This window comes from Antedon bifida, chromosome 9 (genome assembly GCF_963402885.1).
Source record: "Antedon bifida chromosome 9, ecAntBifi1.1, whole genome shotgun sequence".
Lineage (NCBI taxonomy): Eukaryota > Metazoa > Echinodermata > Crinoidea > Comatulida > Antedonidae > Antedon > Antedon bifida.
Window position 1 is genome coordinate 13479555 of NC_136234.1, and position 18766 is coordinate 13498320.

An 18766-nucleotide genomic window follows, 5' to 3' on the forward strand; every position below is an offset into this window, starting at 1 on the left:
AAAATTGTATTTGCTTATTAAATAGTTGTCTTTAAAAAAACATAATAAATGGATATACAAAAAGAGATACGGTAACAAAATAATACAACGATGCCTTTTCAATAAATTAATCAATCAATCAGACTGTTATAGCGCTGGTATCCTTAATAGTAATTTGAACAGTGTCGTAAAGAGTAAATAATGTGTAAATATCGAAATATTGGTGCACTTTAATGAAAGAAGGTGTGGTATTAATTTTACAAATGAGTTAAGCTACGGTCACACTGGGCCCGTATTCCGTGGTACCGGGGGAATCGATAAAATGAAATACTGTACATTTTTTTAAACAGTTCATACTAACTCATTCCGTTTCCATACGTGTGTACGATAAACAAAAAGTAACGTACTATACTAGACTAGATTTTTTTTTTCGCCCAGCGAATCCGGGCTGCTATCCAAACTCACTATGAACATGGAGAATTCTCCATCGTGTGAACGTAGCTTTAAGGAATTAAGTGAAGTAGATTAGTAAGTAAACACAAAGTGATTGAGGTAATTTGACTACTCACCCAGAAAATTTCACAACGTATCGAGTTGGTATTAAAAGTAAAAACAAATAAATTTGGCCTGATCACGAGATGCATGCAAGGTGATTTTGACTTGGTTTTTGAATGTTTTCTTTTTACATAGTATTACAGCATATATGAATTCATGATTTTCTCTATCATTCCTAAATTCAGGGGGAAAAAACATAGATAAACTTATGAGAGCAATATAAAAAAATATCGTTTTTTAAAAAGACTAAATTTAGAAATTATTGTAGTAGACCTAAATTTAGAAATTATACCACTTTCACATGGCTTCCGGAGAATTGTGTATAATGAGCACTCTGTGTCCAGAGTTTTGACTAGGCCATGTTTAAGGGGTAGTAGAGTTTTGAGATAGATATTAGAGAGTTTTCGCACGAGCAGGTAAACGTTAATCTTAACGCTATTTCCAAACATGCAACGCGCAAGATCCGCCAAGTTTGAACATCCATTAAAGTTAACGTGCTCTTGTGAAAGTTCCATATTTAATTATAGCTTAATCAATAAAACACAAAATAAATTCATATGATTCTTCTCCTTAAAATGTATTCTTGTAGAAAGCATAAATAAGACAATAAGCCTCTTACAATACATAACACCATAAGTTATATAATAAAATCAACTAAAAAGCTAATTGTATGAATAATAAATAAATTCCTATTAATTCAAGATATTACTTATCAAGAATTTAAATCGCTGTACCAACATATTCTCATTTTTCTACATCCAACAATGTGGGTCGAGATTTGCCACGTCTAAATTTCTGGTGCATATTCCCAGAGAGTAATCCGAATGATTGGTAAAGAATTATTAACTTGTCTTAATACAGCTATCATATAAGAATTTGGTTATTCCGCTTGTTCATACACGGCAGTTTCGAGTTTTCCTCTTTCAGTTAAAGTTTAATCTTGATCGAAGCCACATTTTTCAATCTCGCAGATGTTCTCATCGCTACCTTTTCACACGTTATTCATTTTCATCATTACCGTTGGGCGATTTAAAGTTCCCGTCGTTCCAGTAAAACGTATTACATACGTTTTAGGTTAAAAGACTGATAGTCTAAACCGCCCATCGATAATGCTGAAATAAAGAATGTGTGAAAAGGTAGCGATGAGAAAATCTGCGAGATTGAAAAAAGTTACATCAACCAAGATTATAACTCTGACTCAACTAGAATTATAAAGACTGAAAAAAGTTACATCAACCAAGATTATAACTCGGACTCAACTAGAATTATAAAGACTGAACAAATTAGAATGACATTTTTCGAGATTGAAAAAATGTTGATCATTGACTCAACTAGTATTGTTTTAAGATTGGAAAAGTTCCATCAAACACGATTAAAACTCTGACTTAACTAGAATTATAAAGATTGTTCATTGACTCAACTAGTATTGTCTCAAGATTGAAAAAAGTTCCAACACAACTAGAATGAAATTAAAACTCTGACTTAACTAGAATTATAAAGATTGTTCATTGACTCAACTAGTATTGTCTCAAGATTGAAAAAAGTTCCATCAAACACAACTAGAATGAAATTAAAACTCTGACTTAACTAGAATTATAAAGATTGTTCATTGACTCAACTAGTATTGTCTCAAGATTGAAAAAAGTTCCATCAAACACAACTAGAATGAAATTTTCTGAAATTGAAAAATTTTGATCATTGACTCAACTAGTATTGTCTCAAGATTGAAAAAAAGTCAAGCAAGATTAGAAACCAGAGTCAAATTACATTTATTTCGAGTGGTGTTGCATTAATAAAGATTATAACTTTGACTTAACTTGAAATATCTAGAGATGTAATGGCAAAAGTTTGCTTCAACCAAGATTACCCAACTAGAACCAACTCTGACCAAACTAGAATTATTCCAAGATTGAAAAAAAATTCTACCTGACCTGACTCAACTACAATGAATTATGCGATAAAATATAGAAGCTACAGTGTCAACAAAGCATTAAAAACATTATAAAAATACTAGAAAATGGACTCGACTGAACCTTGTGTATAAAAATAATTTACAGAAAACGTGGCCAATAGAAATGTATATATAACTTCAAACAATATAATAAATATCTTGTTGTATAATAACAATATTTAACTAGGCCAAGATGTTGACATACACCTGTATACACATATGAAAGATAGATGTGCTTTGGATAGCTCTTACAAATGTCCAAAAGAGGAAATTAAGTTTAAACAAATTTACAATACTTCGGAACTTATTTCTGCAGATATTCATATATCCTTGAATTAATATTTACTCCATAATATTTTTTTTTTTTTTCTCTCTTTCTTTTTTATAAAATAATACACACTTTCTCATCCAGACAATATAGTATAATTTATGATATACTGTAGTATTTCTAGTACATTATTGCTTTATTTCTTGGAATTTTTCAAGTGTCGTAGTGCCCTTCTAGCTGCTGTGGCTTTGGCTATACGATAATTTCTTCCAACACCTTTCCATTCAACTTTGCCATTTTTGCTGGCAACACTCACAGTTACTCTTGTCTTGCCGTCGACAGTTCGCACAGGTTTGCTAAAATTAGAGAGACACACAGTTTAAATATGTAGATAAAAATTCTAGTCAACGTTGAGTTGCAGTGAGCTGCATTGAATTGCGAGTGAATTGAGTGTACCAAATCCAACAGGAAAATAGGTAATGATGCTTTACGTTGATGAGTCCAGATTGACAGGAAAAGGGGTAAAAATCAACGATAAAATTGAATTGAAACAATTCAATTGTTGAGTCAATCAAATGGATCACAAATTATGGGATTGTAGTTTGTAAACAAAATATGTGAATTCTCAAATCCGTATAAACAGTTTTACAATTTTAAGTTGTGGAATGAGATCCTTTAATATAATTAAACAGGGATATACAGGATTTTAATATAATATATGTTTTCTTGTATTACCAGTATAAACATTGAGTAATTACTAAAGATGTTCTTAGTGTTGTATATATAAAATTATTCTACATCAGTTGCATCTATTGTTTGTGTTCAAATAGTGTTTCTAGGGGTTTTTAATGCTCTCCTTAAACATGTTTAAACACTGTGTTTGATAATGTTTAGATAGCGTATTTGACATGTTAACCATAGTGTTTGATAATGTTTAGATAGTGTTTTTGACATGTTTAAACACAGTGTTATATAATATTTAAATAGTGTGTTTATTTTGTTTTTTTAAGGACAATATCATAACACCTCTATACATAATGTTTTTTACAATATAGCAAAGGCATTCAAAATATTGTTTTTTTTTAGACATTAGCAGTGAGTGTTAAAGTTTCTAACACTGAGGTCAAATATCTGACCTCTATTCTGTTTGTATTCGCTAAGCCATACAAAGAAACTTAGTATGTAATGTAACATTAGGGTCAATTTAAGGTCAACTTTGATTTTACTCATCCCATGTTTTATGTACAGCTTTTTGGTCCAGTATCATACATAATATATCATACTAATCACTCTATATGAAAACTAACATTTGTTATGAATATTAATTTTAATTATTGGATATTATATTGTTACAAAAATGAAACTTTTGCTAAAATACACCATTTACAATTTTGAATTCACCCTTAGGTGAACAAATACATTTGTTCAAGGCATAGAAATACATTTGTGCAGAAATGGCACTAAAAGTTCTTATTAATTGGCTGGATGGGTGCTTTAACATCCTCTTTGGTTATCAAAATGTATATTAAAATCATACCCAAACTTTGCTGTTTCTGGCTCCATTTCAAGCAATTCACGAACAGGTGATATGGGTAGTTCAGATGCAAACATCTCTGCGTTTAGAAAAAAAGATTAAAAATAAAGAAAACTTGTTCTAAAATGTTTTAGAATGTTTTAAAAAGGATATGCAATAGAACAAACAGTCCATGGATTTTATTTAATCACTTTCCTTACAGAAAAATGATGGAAGGATTTGAAGGAAAAGAAATTGTTACACTACACGGGCCAGGGTTGAGAAGGGGGTTTGTTTAATTATTTAGGTAATACAATCTCCCAAAACGAAACTTTTCTTCAGGGCCAAAAGGTCCCAAATTCCTTTTATTTGCTATAAAAAATACATGTTACATTGACCGAAATCCATCATATCTTGTACATCCTGATACTAAAATATAGCACAAAGAAATTGCTATCTACCTATTTGTGGCCTCATCATAGTGTAGTAGACATCCCAGACTGCCTTTAGTGACATACCACTGTCAAGATAGATAGCGCCAGCTACCGATTCAAAGATATCGCCAAGAGCTTTCGGTACTTCAATGTCTTCACCCTCCTCTTCATCACCTTCATCCATTGTTAGCTAACAAATAGTAAAAGAATCCATAAGCATGTTGTCCAGTAAGCAAATATATAACTAAAGTTTTTCGTAATGCTTGCATATGCGCAGATCAATTTGTGTACAAAGTGGTCGAAGCTTGCGCGTTGCATGTTGGGAGAGCGTGTGGCGCAGCGTGTTGGACGTTCGACTACTGATCGTGAGATCGAGGTTCGAATCCAACTCTCGCCGCATTGCTTGTATCCTTAGGCAAGATACTTTACTTACGTTTGCCTCTCTCCACCCAGGTGCATAAAATGGGTACCCGGTTAGATCAAGACACAACTTTGCGCTGATTACTAGCTGCATTCTGGAAGTATGTTTCCTTGCATGTTTGATCCAAAAAAATGATTGGGGTAATAATGTTCAGCGCATTGAGAGCTTGCTTATATGCGCTATATAAGAATGAACTATTATTATTATTATTAAATAGCTTTCAAGCTAACATGCTCTTGTGAAAACTCCCTATTGTCAAAGAATAATCCAATACAATTTTACCTGTGAATCCATTCCTTGTATTTCTTGCTTCTTGTGTAGAAACTCAACAAACTTGTCAACGATACTGAACAATTCTGGACTGAAAGCTTTGAAATACTTATGGTATTCAAACTTGACTGCCAACGATGCAAAGATGTTGTTATTGACAAGAGCTGACCTCATGTCAGTGAGTGCTCCTGGTGATAGCTGCTGATGGTTGTTGTACAGATGACATGTAATCAGGTAATCCAAGATGGCATCTCCTAGAAATTCAAGTCTGTAAAATTCAAAGATAAAACGTAGGTTTAGAAAATTGCAACAGATAGGTGTACAACATTAAGCTAGGATAATAAGGACATAGATGCAAGTGAGTTGACCAATGACATTGGATATTACTATATCAGTGCTCTGTAGTTTGTGTCGAACAAGATTTTTTCAATATCAATCATATGGAATGCCAAGTGTGAATGATAGAAAAGTACAAACCTTTGATAACAGTCTGTAATCATATTCTTGTGGTAAGAAGCATGTGTAAAGGCTTGTAGTAAGTACGACTTGTCTTTAAATGTGTAATTGATCTTCTCTTCAAACTGATCAAATCCATTCAACAGAAATACCAACTTGTCATTTGCGTGTGGTACTTGACTCAAGAAAGGGGATGGCGGCTGTTCTATTGTACCAAACAGCTTGTTGATAGGTACACCAGTATCTCCATTTGGTTCGTCAATAGGTGGCAGAACCTTTAAACCTAACCATGACATAAAGAGGAGAGTGTTCCTTGATCCACATGACACAAGGTAGCAACCTATTAATGCTTCAATACAATCTGCAATGCTCTTGTCGGACAAACCTTGCTGAGTGTGGATCTCATAAGGAAGATCTGGTGCCGGGGTCTTTGGCTTCGTTCTTGAGTATGTCAATTTCGGAATATCATCTGGATCCTGTAAAGTGAAAGAAGACTTGATGACTGAACCAGAGGTGCTACCATTAAATACTGGCATCTGATAAGTACTGGAATATAAGTCATCATCATCACTAAGGTCACTTAAGGAGTCATCATAGTCGTATGTGTCGGTGTTAACTTCATTTGGATCCCATTGACTAATTGGAAAACTTGGTTCTTCCTCCGATATTAGCATCTCTGGATCTACAGCTGCGATTTCTTCTACCATGAAACCTGGGGGAAGCCAATTTGAAGCTGGATCAAACAAAGTCATGATCATTTTCAGTGGCAGGTCTTTTTTCTTTCCAAGACAGTATAAGTTAAAGTTGCTAACTTGCTTGCTTCTCATAAAAGAGAGCTTTCCTTCATGACGTTTTGGATACATGCAGTACAGATAAATGGTGACAGCCTGCTTGAGGAAAGAGTCACCTAACATTTCCAGACGCTCCAGATTAAAGCCATCATTTGCATTTGACATCGTCAAAGCTTGTAATATTGTAGCAGGACTTGCACCAATACAAGAGGACGAATCACATTCATGATCTTCTAATGACGCCTTTAGAAAATCTCTTTCTACATCAGGTGTGCATACAACATTCATCTCCTCTAGAGGGTCAATTTCGCCTTCTTCAAGGTGTTTTATGTGATTTTCTTGGTTGTCTGGTTCCTCATTGTAATCTGTGGTAGTTGGACCATCCATATTTAGACCTTCCCAGCCAAATGTCAAATTTGGGAAGGGATACTCTCCTTCAAATGTTCTTACTCCAATTCCAGCTTCGTCAGAAACCTGCAATCGTAATTCTTCAGCAATCAACAAAGAGTTCATTCGGTACAAGATGCTCGGAAGACAAATGCATTTCCGCCAAAGAGAAGCATTTATTGGATAAACGTAGCAAAATTCTGGTACTAAAAGCTGTTGCTTCTGAGATGCTGCCTTTTTCTCTCCAGTACTAATTGGCAATGCTTTTCCTTTATGGTTAAGATATCTTGGTGTGAGAAGATTTAGTCTTGATGCCATTGAGTCAACATCCAGCAATGGCTGCTTGAAGTTTGTGACTTGAATGTCATATTGCTCAAAGTAGTAATCAGCAAATGTTCTAAACTTTTCCGATGGAAACTCACTGGAGACTGTTTGTGTCTTAGAAATTTCAGCAACATAAAATCTTTGAGGTTGGTCAACGTTACGATAGATGGGTGCTACTACAGCTTTCTCAAATTTCTCGGGTACAAAATCAAATTGCACGGTACCAAAATCGGGTAAATCTGAAGGCATGTCAAGAGCACCAGAATGTCTGCTCATTTCTTTAAGAAATGCTAAATCTATCTTTACAGTTTTATTATCTCCAACACCTTCTGATATCAAAGGCACAATGAGGTATGCAGATGGAGCTGATTGTGGCTCAAACTTCAAATTTCCCTTTTTAAGGCGAAGCACCTCAGAGAACATACAACAGTGGAATTTCTGGCAGTTTATTTCCATTTCTTTTGTGATCCACATGTCTTCATTGATGGCACTAATGGTGACAGCAATCTGACCACTTCTGGTGTAGATTGGAAAACCAGGTATCTGCAACCAAAGTAAATACCAGAGTAAAATTCTAACTTAGTCTGATTAATATCTATTGTTAAAATCAACAACCAATATGTGATCTAGGAAACCAGCATTTCTCACCTATTACTAACTTTTTAAATTGTAATTAGAGAATTAGTAAGAAGTTACCCTTGGAATCGGTTTACTAGTCAAGATCCCGAAGCATTGAGGTGAATCTTCTGGCCTGTGTAGTTTGCGCCCTCTTGTGTTGAGTACATTAGGTAATAATTCTTTGGTTTTCATTGTTATTGCATATAAGTAACAGCGTTTCTCCGGATCGGGTTGACAGGCTTGTAGACATACTGCCACCTAAAACAAAACAAATGTGGTTAACGAAGCGGTTATGGCAGAGGTACTGCAAATGATAAATAGGCACAGGTTCAAGGCACTCCTCGACCATAGTTCTAGTCGTAGTACAAGTTAGGAACTTTAAACTGGAGCTCCATTTGCACATGCATGTGCATATTTTTGAAGAGCAGCATCTTATCCATCTATGTCCTTTAATTGTGGACAGATGAGTGAGAATCGTTTGTATGGCTTTTCATGATTCCTAAAGAGAATCCTGTCCTTGCAAACACCTTAGGTTCATTCTAGGCCACTAGTTGTCTAAAAATCACAGTTTAACAATGCCTGTTTTCTACAAGACTGACCTGCTTGTTGTAATACTGTCTTCTTTTGGTCGTTCCTGGCCTAGCTTGCCCTTCCACAAACTCTTCTTCAAATCCTAGATATCCATATTTCTCGGATTCTAGGAATGCATTCTTTTCTATTGGCAACAACCGATCACTGAGCTCTCCTGTGGTGAATAATTTGAAATGTATATTTTAAATTCCTTGAACCGTCTGGGAATATTGTGTCAGGTGCTGAATAAACTGGAGAGTGATTGGCAATTGGACTAGCATGTGATTGGCATTGGTTCGATTGGTTTTCGGATAGGACGTAAAGCCATTGGTCCTGTGTGCATATAGTGCAAGTTATAGAACATGGTACACTTTTCGAAAGGAGTATGGGTTTGTTACTCGGTGTGCTGATCTGTGTAGGCCATGCACTGCTGGCTGTCATGACGTAGAGGGCCTAATCCATTATTTCCTCAGTTAAGTTTGAGGATGATATTAAATACCTTTTTAATTCAGATAGAAAAATAGATATTTACCATGTTGATGCAGAAGTTCAATTGTCTTAAGAGCTACAGCCATTTCAGCATATTTCTTACGATTCATTATCGCACCCTTAAATAAATAAAATGAGAAAAACAACACAAATTAAATTAATTATGCTCGAACACTTAATTAAAATCCATCCAACAAATTCTAAACACATGAAGACTCATCTGTGTTGGTAAATTGTGTTGAGATCAAAAGTTTAATTGTAAATACACATAAATAAAGTACAATATCCTGAACCTGAATTGCCCGACAATTCAAGATTCACATGTGGCCTAAGAGAAAAATCCTTAAAACTTAACAACTATATCTAAGTGAATACCAATTAAAGGAAATTCATAAATATCTATAGTATTTACTTAAATGAAATACTAGGCCAAAATAAATGCGTAGCTTGTCCCACATAGAATCAGTATACATCCTGAGCGGAAACTATCAGTCCGCTCTGCATTGTGTGTAAATGGTTACAAGGAATAACTTAGATTCTATATTTTTATTACTGTTACTGCTCATCGGTAAATTGGGCTTAAAGCGAAAAAATCTTGTAAGTGTAATTGGTGAATACTGTCACAACAATACAACTACCCTGTGCATAAATTTACTTTATCTTTGTATAAATGTACTCACTGTAATTGGTTCCCTATGAGGTGCGTTGATTGGTAGACGCAAGGTGGCTTGATAACCAGGTGGGATACCTGACCTCACCTGGACTACCTTACATTGGGGTGTCAGGTGAGTAAAGCTATCTCCAGGTAACTTGGCACAATACCTAAGATAATACATTATTATTATTATACATTTATAATTAGTCGCTAGTTACAACTTTAACATTTTAATGGACTAACTTGACCAGCATGAGATATTCTAAACAACCCAGTACTTATATAATTTATAAATGGTAAAGATGAGGAAATCTGCGAGAGTGAGAAAAGTTTAAACAACTGTGATGCAAACCCAGAATCTTCTGCTTGATATGAAGACATCCAACCATTACAACTAGGGCTTTTATGGAATGATTCAAATCCAATTGGATAGCAACTCTTTTACACCATTGGCATAGTACAGAACTACTTCTCGATTGTACACACACACAAAATAAATCAAATTGATACATCCTCCAATAATAATAATAAGATTAGGGAAAAATAAGAAATCAGTAAAGATGCGAACTTTGAAATAGCAAATGGTTTTAGTACCTGTTTACTAATGGTATCGCAGATGTCATTGACACACGTGGGGCACCTTCTTCTTTGTGAGGCATATAAGGTGGTAGTAATTGGTCTGCAATATGCGCATCCAAAAGTTCTTCAGAATGTGGTTCTCGATTGTGGCACCGTCTTTGCAGTATCTATAAGATAATGTATTGATGTCAAATGTCGTGCTTCAAATCTTTTAACTGCATGAGGCATATTAGATTGCATTGCAAGATACAGATGGTAGGCCTTAAAGGAAGATTATTAGGACTTAGAACCGAGATAATTTGTCCTTTGACAACTGCAAATTTAGATATGGACGAAACTCAAGATAGTCAGACCATGTTTAATGCACACTTAGCTTGCATATGGGTTTGGTATTGAATTCTAGTCATTGACAACTCAAACTGTATATGCATTTCGTTACTAGACTTTGAATGGAATGGCTTCAAACTAAATTTCTATTTTTACAAGCGATTCTCAGTACTGTATTTTTATTACATACTAATATTTGCCCAGTATCATAGGAATAGTTTGTATCACATGTGGTGCCTGTATCATGTAAGATTAGGTTAAGGGTTAGGTTATGGTATACATGTAAAACACATGTGATGTATACCAAATATTTTTTTGATACTGGAGAAATAATACAATACCAAGAATCGGGTGATTTGATAAACTAGTTTCTGCCTCAGCTACCTTGTCAATTTCTCTAAACTGATGAAGCATCTCCTGGAAGTCCTCGCTTTCTGAATCATTGGTTAGCATAATGTAATATGAGGTTGCTGCCCTCGCTCGTCCTTTTGACTGAGTGTATGAACGATAGTGTTGAGGTAGATCAAACCGTACAACTACATTACAACGTGGGACGTCAACACCTGTAACAAAATTAAAATGATCACATGACTTTAGAATTGTGTTGGCAGGGTTGATTGATTGTAAAGTGTATAATGTGTAACAGGATCTCTAACAACCAAATCTCTGCCAAATACAAGTACAGTATCATGTCTAGCCACAATAAACAGTCTATAGTATCATGTCATCTCCTATGGCAACCTTCATCACATATGGGATAGTGTATAGTATCTCCTGACACTATACTGTACTGTATGTTCCTTTTAGTTAGTACTGTATGAGGTTAGGTGTAAGTTAATATAGGTGCGTTGGTTAGGCCTGTTGTCATCAACAGACATCATACTGCAGACGGTTTTTATTTTATTCAACTATTATGTGACATTAAATTAATTTCAAAAGATTTTTTCACAGGGATAATTATTTTAAATTTTAAAGATAAAATTATCAATTTAGAATGATGAGGAAAGGGTCAATGTACCTTCTTCGATGACACTGGTTGCAAACAGTAGATTGGTCTCATGACGTCTAAATCTTCGTAAAATCTCTTCCTGTTTTTTAGACTGGGATTCAGTTTGAACGCTACGGTTTGCTAAGGTAGCGCGTCCTTGACCTGTTATGTAATCGCTCTTCACATGTTGTAAGGTGGGATCTAATTTCTGAAAGTGTCTTAATAACTTGTTCAACACTGCAGCTGTGTAACGCTTTTCAACGAACACAACCCCGCAAAGATCACCCTCAACAAATGAGGGCGCCATTGGCGGCTCGTAATCCTCATCAGCGCTATCTTCGTCTTGATCATCAATAACCATTGAATTCGCAAGCCCATTAACATGTTCTTTGTGCGAGTCACAAGAAGATGGTTCATCAACCTCCATGTGTTCAGTTGGACGGAACTCTCTTAGTACTTCCAATAGTCGAACCACTTTATGTGGGACATATTCTAAACTTGTTTGGTCCTTTTTATTTATTTTTTGATCACAGATCGCCTTAACCCATCTCAAAGTTGTAAGAGCTAACTGCAGAAAAACGCGATGCATTTCCATATACTCATGTTTCTCTAATTTTTCGAGCTCATTCACAAGCATCGGTACAACTATCTTGACTCCTAATGGACCAATCGTATTGAGCGTACTGAAGCACTCGGATAATGCTTGTTTGGGTTGTAATCTTGGATCTCTATCATCAGTTTCTCCAGCATAGTCAGAAATAAAATGTAATGCCTGTGTAAGGATGTTACTGATGTCTTTGAACAAACCGCTTTCATCTTTGTAATCGCCACAATGTATGATGTACTCCTTTGGTCTGGTTCCATAACGACTCATTCCTGCAACATCGTTCGCCGTCTCAGCTGTACTCCGCAGAGTCAACTCAAGGTCACACAACCTGTCTTCAAGTTGCTCTGGCACACACTTTCCATTCAGGATGGACGCGGTGAGTCCCATCACTCTCGGGTAATCAGTTTTAGGGCATGTATCGAAAAAACGCATGACCTCTCGGTAGGGGTGATTCTTGGTGGCATGGTGGCATTCATCAAAGACTATCAGGTTGACCTTTGACAGACCCATGAACCCATGCTGGAGGATGTCTTTAAATATCTGGCAGGTCATAACAAGGACTTGATACTTTTCAAATTCTTCCAACCATTTGTCTTTCTGCCACAGATCTACGTTCATCGCACCAATATATTTTCCCACCTCTAGGTTGGTGTGCTTTCGTATGACCTCAGCTTGCTGGTTCACCAATGGAACTGTGAAATAGAAACAAAACTTAAGTTCATACTGAAGAAATATATCATACTGTATTAATTTGAATAATAGGTTACAGCCAGTGGAATTCTAACCGTACAGTATTGTATTTTCTAATTGTTGTACAAGATACTGGGCTCAAGCAAAGGTTAGGCGGGTCACTGAGTAAAGGCACTATACACAGGTACAGTGATTGAGTACCCGAGCGGTTAAGACAGAGAAAAGTAATCCATAGTCGGCAAGGGTTGAAGGTTCACACACACCATGGTTATGGAGTCTCCTCGGATAAGGACTATAAACCATAGGCTCAATGTACATTGAAAGAACCTAGTACATCTTTCGTGATAAGTAGGGGGTTACTCTCTTGTGCTAGTTCAAACACAGCTCCTGCCATGGATAGAGGAGAGAACACTGTTGTTAGCTGCACTGACATGACATGACACAAAATGGAGAAGCATGTAGTCATCTAAGTCCACGTATGTAAGAAATCATTCATTAAGGTAAAGCGCTTTTGAACATGTTTATTCATAAAAGGGCGCTATATACAGTAAATGTGGTATTAGAGCGGCCATAATGGGGACAAACATACACACTTCTAATCTTTGCTTAGGTTGCTGTAGTCCAACAACTCTACATAGACGTATTAATACTGTAACTTTACATACCTGTATTAACCAGGAACAACGTACGCTTACCGCCCACATTATACGGTTTGCGTATCTGATGAGCTAATTCTTTTATTAGCATAACAGCAATGAACGTTTTACCAGTCCCGGTCTGAAGACACACAATGGTGTTCTGTTTGAGGGCAGCCTCCAAAAGTTCCACCTGACAAAATTAAAAATATACAGTAAAGAAATTAAATCGAGTTGTTTAATGGTGATAAGTGATCTCAGTCCTAATTATGAGAAGTACCCATGCTTTCTAAACATTTGCTCTATTCTTTCTAATGATAATCTTATGTCTGTGAGTAAAGGGTCTTTCACACCACTCCACGTGGCTATGCACCAATCAATTTGCGCGTAGCTGCGTGAAAACGAAACACTGATGTTCGATTTGGCAGCGTGGGACTGAGACCATGCCGGAACAGGTGTGAAAGACAATTATTACTGTGTTTAGGACCCAGAAAAGTCTGCATTATGCATACTTTTAACAGTAACACTTGATTCACTCAATTTATTGGGCATGTAACATTTTACAAGGTGAACCAATATTACAAATCTACTTAATTTATAAAATACTGACGAGGTAAGAATTACCTGAGCCTGGTGGTGGCAACTGGTTACATTACTAGTATACACTAGACCAGTAGGCTCAAGGGAAGAAAGGTTGGCTAGCCCTGAATGCTAGGCTAGTACTAGTATTGAGCTCTGATTTTACCTGATAAGTCCTTGGGGTAAATGTTGTATCTCCAACATTGCTATCCTTTGGATTGCGGCAAATGTTTGGTGATTCATTTTTAGCCAAGGGTATCACTGGTTCCATTTTTGGCTTCTTGTTTTTAACTAAATAAAAAAAAGGAATTTTTATTTAGAATTTAAAAAACTAAAATAAACATCACTGCTTTTTTGGCAAAACAAATAAATTACTACCAGAAATATATCCCCATTTTGAGTATTGAACAATTGTTTTGAGCATCTGCTAATATTTAGTTTAATGTCTGATGTACTTAATTTCAGAGTGTGCAGGTGGCTTGAAAATCGTTTCCTCCATGTTTGATTTCATTTATTTGATTTTTGTTTTATAAATGTATAGATGATGAGAAGATACACTAGAAGCAAAGCTTGTGTATTTATTTCTTTTTTCACACAATACCTATCTATCGAGGTAAAGTTACACACATGCAGATATGCATGATATACATGTTAATTTAACCTATGAAGTGTTTTATCAACCCAAATAGAGTGCCATTCATTTATTACACTACAACTCTGAACTTTAAAAAGAAGCTTGTCTCAAGGGCTCTATGGACCAGTTAGAAGACAATTACTGCTTTAGAAATACACCTACCTACAAATAACGTATACGTACTGGTATATCTATAGTAACTCCAATTTGCTATAACCCTCCAACAAGACCATAGCTAAAAATCTTAATCTATTGATTTAATTTAAAATTTGTTGCTCCATGATACTCACCAAACCATTCTGTGTAGTTTGAAAACAGTGCCCGTTTCATATTAACAATATTTGTTAATTTATAAATGTTTTATAAACCGTGTACTGTACCTATTCACATCAATGAAAAATCAATCGATGCTACCTACTGATTGAATGTAAATAATTGCACTGCTTACTACAGTCTACTAGCAGGAAAGGGACCTGTTTTGATTATCATACAGATTGCGCAAGGTTTCCGCTGGAAATTCCCATTTGATGTCATCAATTAATTTGACCTTTTACATTACTTTTAACCTATCTTGTAATCTGTGTTTCTTTCTTTACTTTTTGATTAGAAATTAAATGAAATTTCCATGTTAATTATATCATCCTTTTAAAGTTATATAGCGAAATCTGGAAAATCCCAGATATTAATAATAATAAAACAAGTTGGAATATTGCCAATATTTTTGATAGAACAAACAATATAAAATGTATTATCTTTTAATTATTATATTCAGTTTCAGTAAAATTAGTTATATCATCCTTTTAAAGTTATATAGCAAAATCTGGAAAATCCCAGATATTAATAATAATAACTAGATTTAATTCGTCACTATGACGAATTATAGGTTATATGCATTTGATTAAAATAAAGATAATTGATTTGTAAAAGATATATTGATTGATTGATTTTCTCAGAATCTTTAATTATTTATAATATATGCTAAGATCTTGCTAAGGCAAATACAATAGCCGGTATCGCAATCCGATCAAAGATCCCTCTGCGTATAATGTCATAAACCATATTTGTTACATAATAATAAAGACATAAGTTTCTTTTTATCTAAATTTCATTATAAATCATGTGTATAATCTATACACTAAGAAATAAAATTGAAAAAACAATACAAATAATAAAAAAAAATCTTATTTCGTTTCGTTACCCGAGGTGAGGCTCGATCTCGGTACCTTGAATGCCATAAACACGAGCACAGACCACCGAGCCATACACAACTTACTAAAACATGTAGAAAGATTCCTCCGTGTATTTACTATTCAGTAGCCACTTTGGTGCAGATAGATTATTACATACCGCAATGAATTATAATTTATTACTATGATGACATCTTTAAAAATTTAAAAAAATGATGCACTATATACTTTTAACTTTAATATATGAACTTCTTAAGAAAGAAAGTTAATGTTAAGTTTGTTATTTCGGCCTAAGAAAATGTCAAAATTTGTTTGATTGTCGAAATTAATTTTTTTTAATTCAATATGCAATTAATGATGACTTAATCAACTTTTGTTCTCTTAATTTGATAATAAATCATACATATGATACATACACTTCAAGAAAATGAAATAAAAAATAGGTGTTCCCCAGCATTCTGACGATATATATTAATTTTAAAATTTAACATATTTTCACTATTTTGTTAACTTATACGTGCGTAGCCTGTCACTTTTGACGTGCTCGTATAACGCAATTTCGAGTTAAAAAGTGAATCAAATATGATGATATTATTAAAGAAAGGTTGTAAAACAGAAATCGGGAAAAAATAGTGCGCATTAACGTTTAACGCGCAGTGCGCGTGCAAAATTCTGCGCACTCGTGGCAATTTTTTAAACGCTTGGAATTGCCTGAAACGTACTCTAATTTCATCGAAAATAAATTTTGACAATTTTAAAACTTTTAAGCGCGCGTACGCATGCGTTATATGCGCTACGCACGTAATTATATTGCCATATGATGAAATATGACCTGAAATTTATGAGTACCAAATTTTGTTTAAAAGTGATTCATGCTTGTGAAGATATGATTACAAACGTGATTTCATTAAATCGCGCGTAGACCGCGTAATTTATGATTGCGCACCGTGAAAACATGACCACATCGATTCCTGGCCATAAGGAATATACTCTGAAAAATTGACTTAGCTAGATGAAACTGATGCCAAGATAATTCACGGACAAAATAGTGCTAAGGAAAGAATAAATAAATAAATAAAGATCCTGACAGAATCAAGAGGTTATATGCATATCATGCATATAACCTAATAAAACAAGTTGGAATATTGCCAATATTTTTGATAGAACAAACAATATAAAATATATTATCTTTTAATTATTATCAGTTTCAGTAAAATTAGTTAGTATTAATTTATCATTTATCAATTCATTAATCCAAAAAATTCCTGTTTTTTATACAGAATAAATACATTACTAGAGTACATGAATTAATAATTATTAATACAGACCCTTACAGTTCACAAGTAGGTGTAAAATTATTAAACTTAAACTGGAGAAAAATTGTTGAATATAGGCTCAGTGAAAAAAAGACAATCACCACCAGGGCCGATCCAGCATTATAAATTAGGCGGGGGAGGGGGCTAAATATTTCATAAATGATAAAAACGATCCGTCAGGTTGCAGAATAATAAAAATAGTGATTATTTTATTTTAAAAAAAGGGGGCTAAAGCCTGTTTAGCCCCCGTCTAAATCCGTGCCTGACCACCAAACTAAAATATCTCAACTCACCAACTCCTGAACATCTTGCCCTTTGCATGATATTATTGTTATTAACAAATATTCGAATAAAACTGACCGTTTTAAAAGCAAACATTAGTAATTGGCTAATGCGCAATAAATTTCATACGTCTTACGCAAGTTTCGCGATGAATAATCAAATTTACATAATATTGCATATCATTAGCCTTCCGGTTTGGAAAATCCCAGAATGACGAAGTTTAAATTACTGGATAAATGCCAATTACTTTCTCAAAAAAAAAATACATACCTGTACAAATTCGTCACAGATCGTCCGAAAAAAAAATTGTTTAAATACAAAAAGTTCAAATGCATCTTTAAAAAAAATATTTGTAGGATTCTAGGAATGCACTAATTTTTTTTAAAAGGTGCGAGAAAATTGTACTAATTAAATTGGTGGGCGGTAGGAACGTACCTTTCAGAAACAAAAATTACAGAAAAATACATTTTCTGAAGTAAACAAAATGTCGATGATTGTCAAAAGGTAAATCACTGTTAGAATATGAAAGTTCAGAAATACAAAACTTAAAAATAATTAATTAATGCAGTAAAAAAAATTGGATTATAAAATACAAAATATAAATTAAACTAAGTACAACTAAAACAATTAATGACCAATGTCTTACTGGATCACAAACAGCGTACAAATAAATAATTGAATAATATTTGCAAATATGTGTATTCTAATATATGAATGATTTATTCTGGAAATTCCTGAATTCATATGGACTATAGAAATGTCAATCAATGAAATGTTAGGTCATGTGAACTTGAACACCTGTAATCTATACTGAATGCAAATATTAAAAAATGCATTATATAATAATTAATATAATCATAATTTTTTTCATATTTTTATGCAAACTGTATATTTAAACCCTATTAACGAACCTGAATCATGTTCTATCATAGTTTTAGCATTAGTTAGGCCTAGCTAGGAAGGCCTATTTATGGTCTATAATACTACTAGCCTATATAGGCTAATACTGAACTCTGCATGCACTTCTGCAGTTGACTGAAAAATCATCTCTTTTCTAGCCTCTATTTTACTCTCTGGTTGGTAGGCCTACAAATAAAATTTACTATAAAATACCTATTTATGACATATGTGAACTGTTGAACACATCTTGATTGTGTAGAAATTCAACAATAAACGCTAGGCCTAGGCCTCGTGAGTCGTTCAAATGTCTGTATTCAGCCGCCAGACATAAATGAAATGTGAGTGGGGAAAGTCCCACATT

At 34.4% G+C, this 18766-nt stretch overlaps 1 protein-coding gene across 2 annotated transcripts; it reads right to left on the bottom strand.

The window, feature by feature from the left end:
• Nucleotides 1–1031: 1031 nt before the first annotated feature.
• Nucleotides 1032–18715, bottom strand: LOC144852764 (endoribonuclease Dicer-like). 2 transcript variants are annotated; one of them, XM_078710733.1, is made up of 15 exons: nucleotides 18619–18715; nucleotides 14253–14377; nucleotides 13538–13700; nucleotides 11606–12874; nucleotides 10972–11150; nucleotides 10276–10427; nucleotides 9707–9848; nucleotides 9070–9145; nucleotides 8567–8712; nucleotides 8046–8225; nucleotides 5869–7892; nucleotides 5404–5659; nucleotides 4728–4890; nucleotides 4291–4366; nucleotides 1032–3109 (listed from the first exon to the last, which is right to left on the bottom strand). In XM_078710733.1, the coding sequence occupies exons 2-15, from the start codon at nucleotides 14355–14357 to the stop codon at nucleotides 2950–2952; spliced, it is 5091 nt and encodes a 1696-aa protein (XP_078566859.1). In that variant the 5' UTR covers nucleotides 14358–14377; nucleotides 18619–18715; the 3' UTR covers nucleotides 1032–2949. The 2 variants fall into 2 exon arrangements, with proteins under 2 accessions (XP_078566859.1, XP_078566858.1); XM_078710732.1 differs by lacking the exon at nucleotides 18619–18715 and adding an exon at nucleotides 15011–15121.
• Between the last annotated feature and the right edge of the window lie 51 nt (nucleotides 18716–18766).

Coding starts and splice junctions, on each gene's coding strand:
- LOC144852764 (XM_078710732.1), bottom strand. CDS start 15,050: ATGAAACGGGCACTGTTTTCAAACTACACAGAATGGTTTG. Junction 9,849..10,275: donor GCGATACCATTAGTAAACAG/GTACTAAAACCA, acceptor GTATTATCTTAG/GTATTGTGCCAAGTTACCTG. Junction 3,110..4,290: donor CCAGAAACAGCAAAGTTTGG/GTATGATTTTAA, acceptor CTCTAATTTTAG/CAAACCTGTGCGAACTGTCG.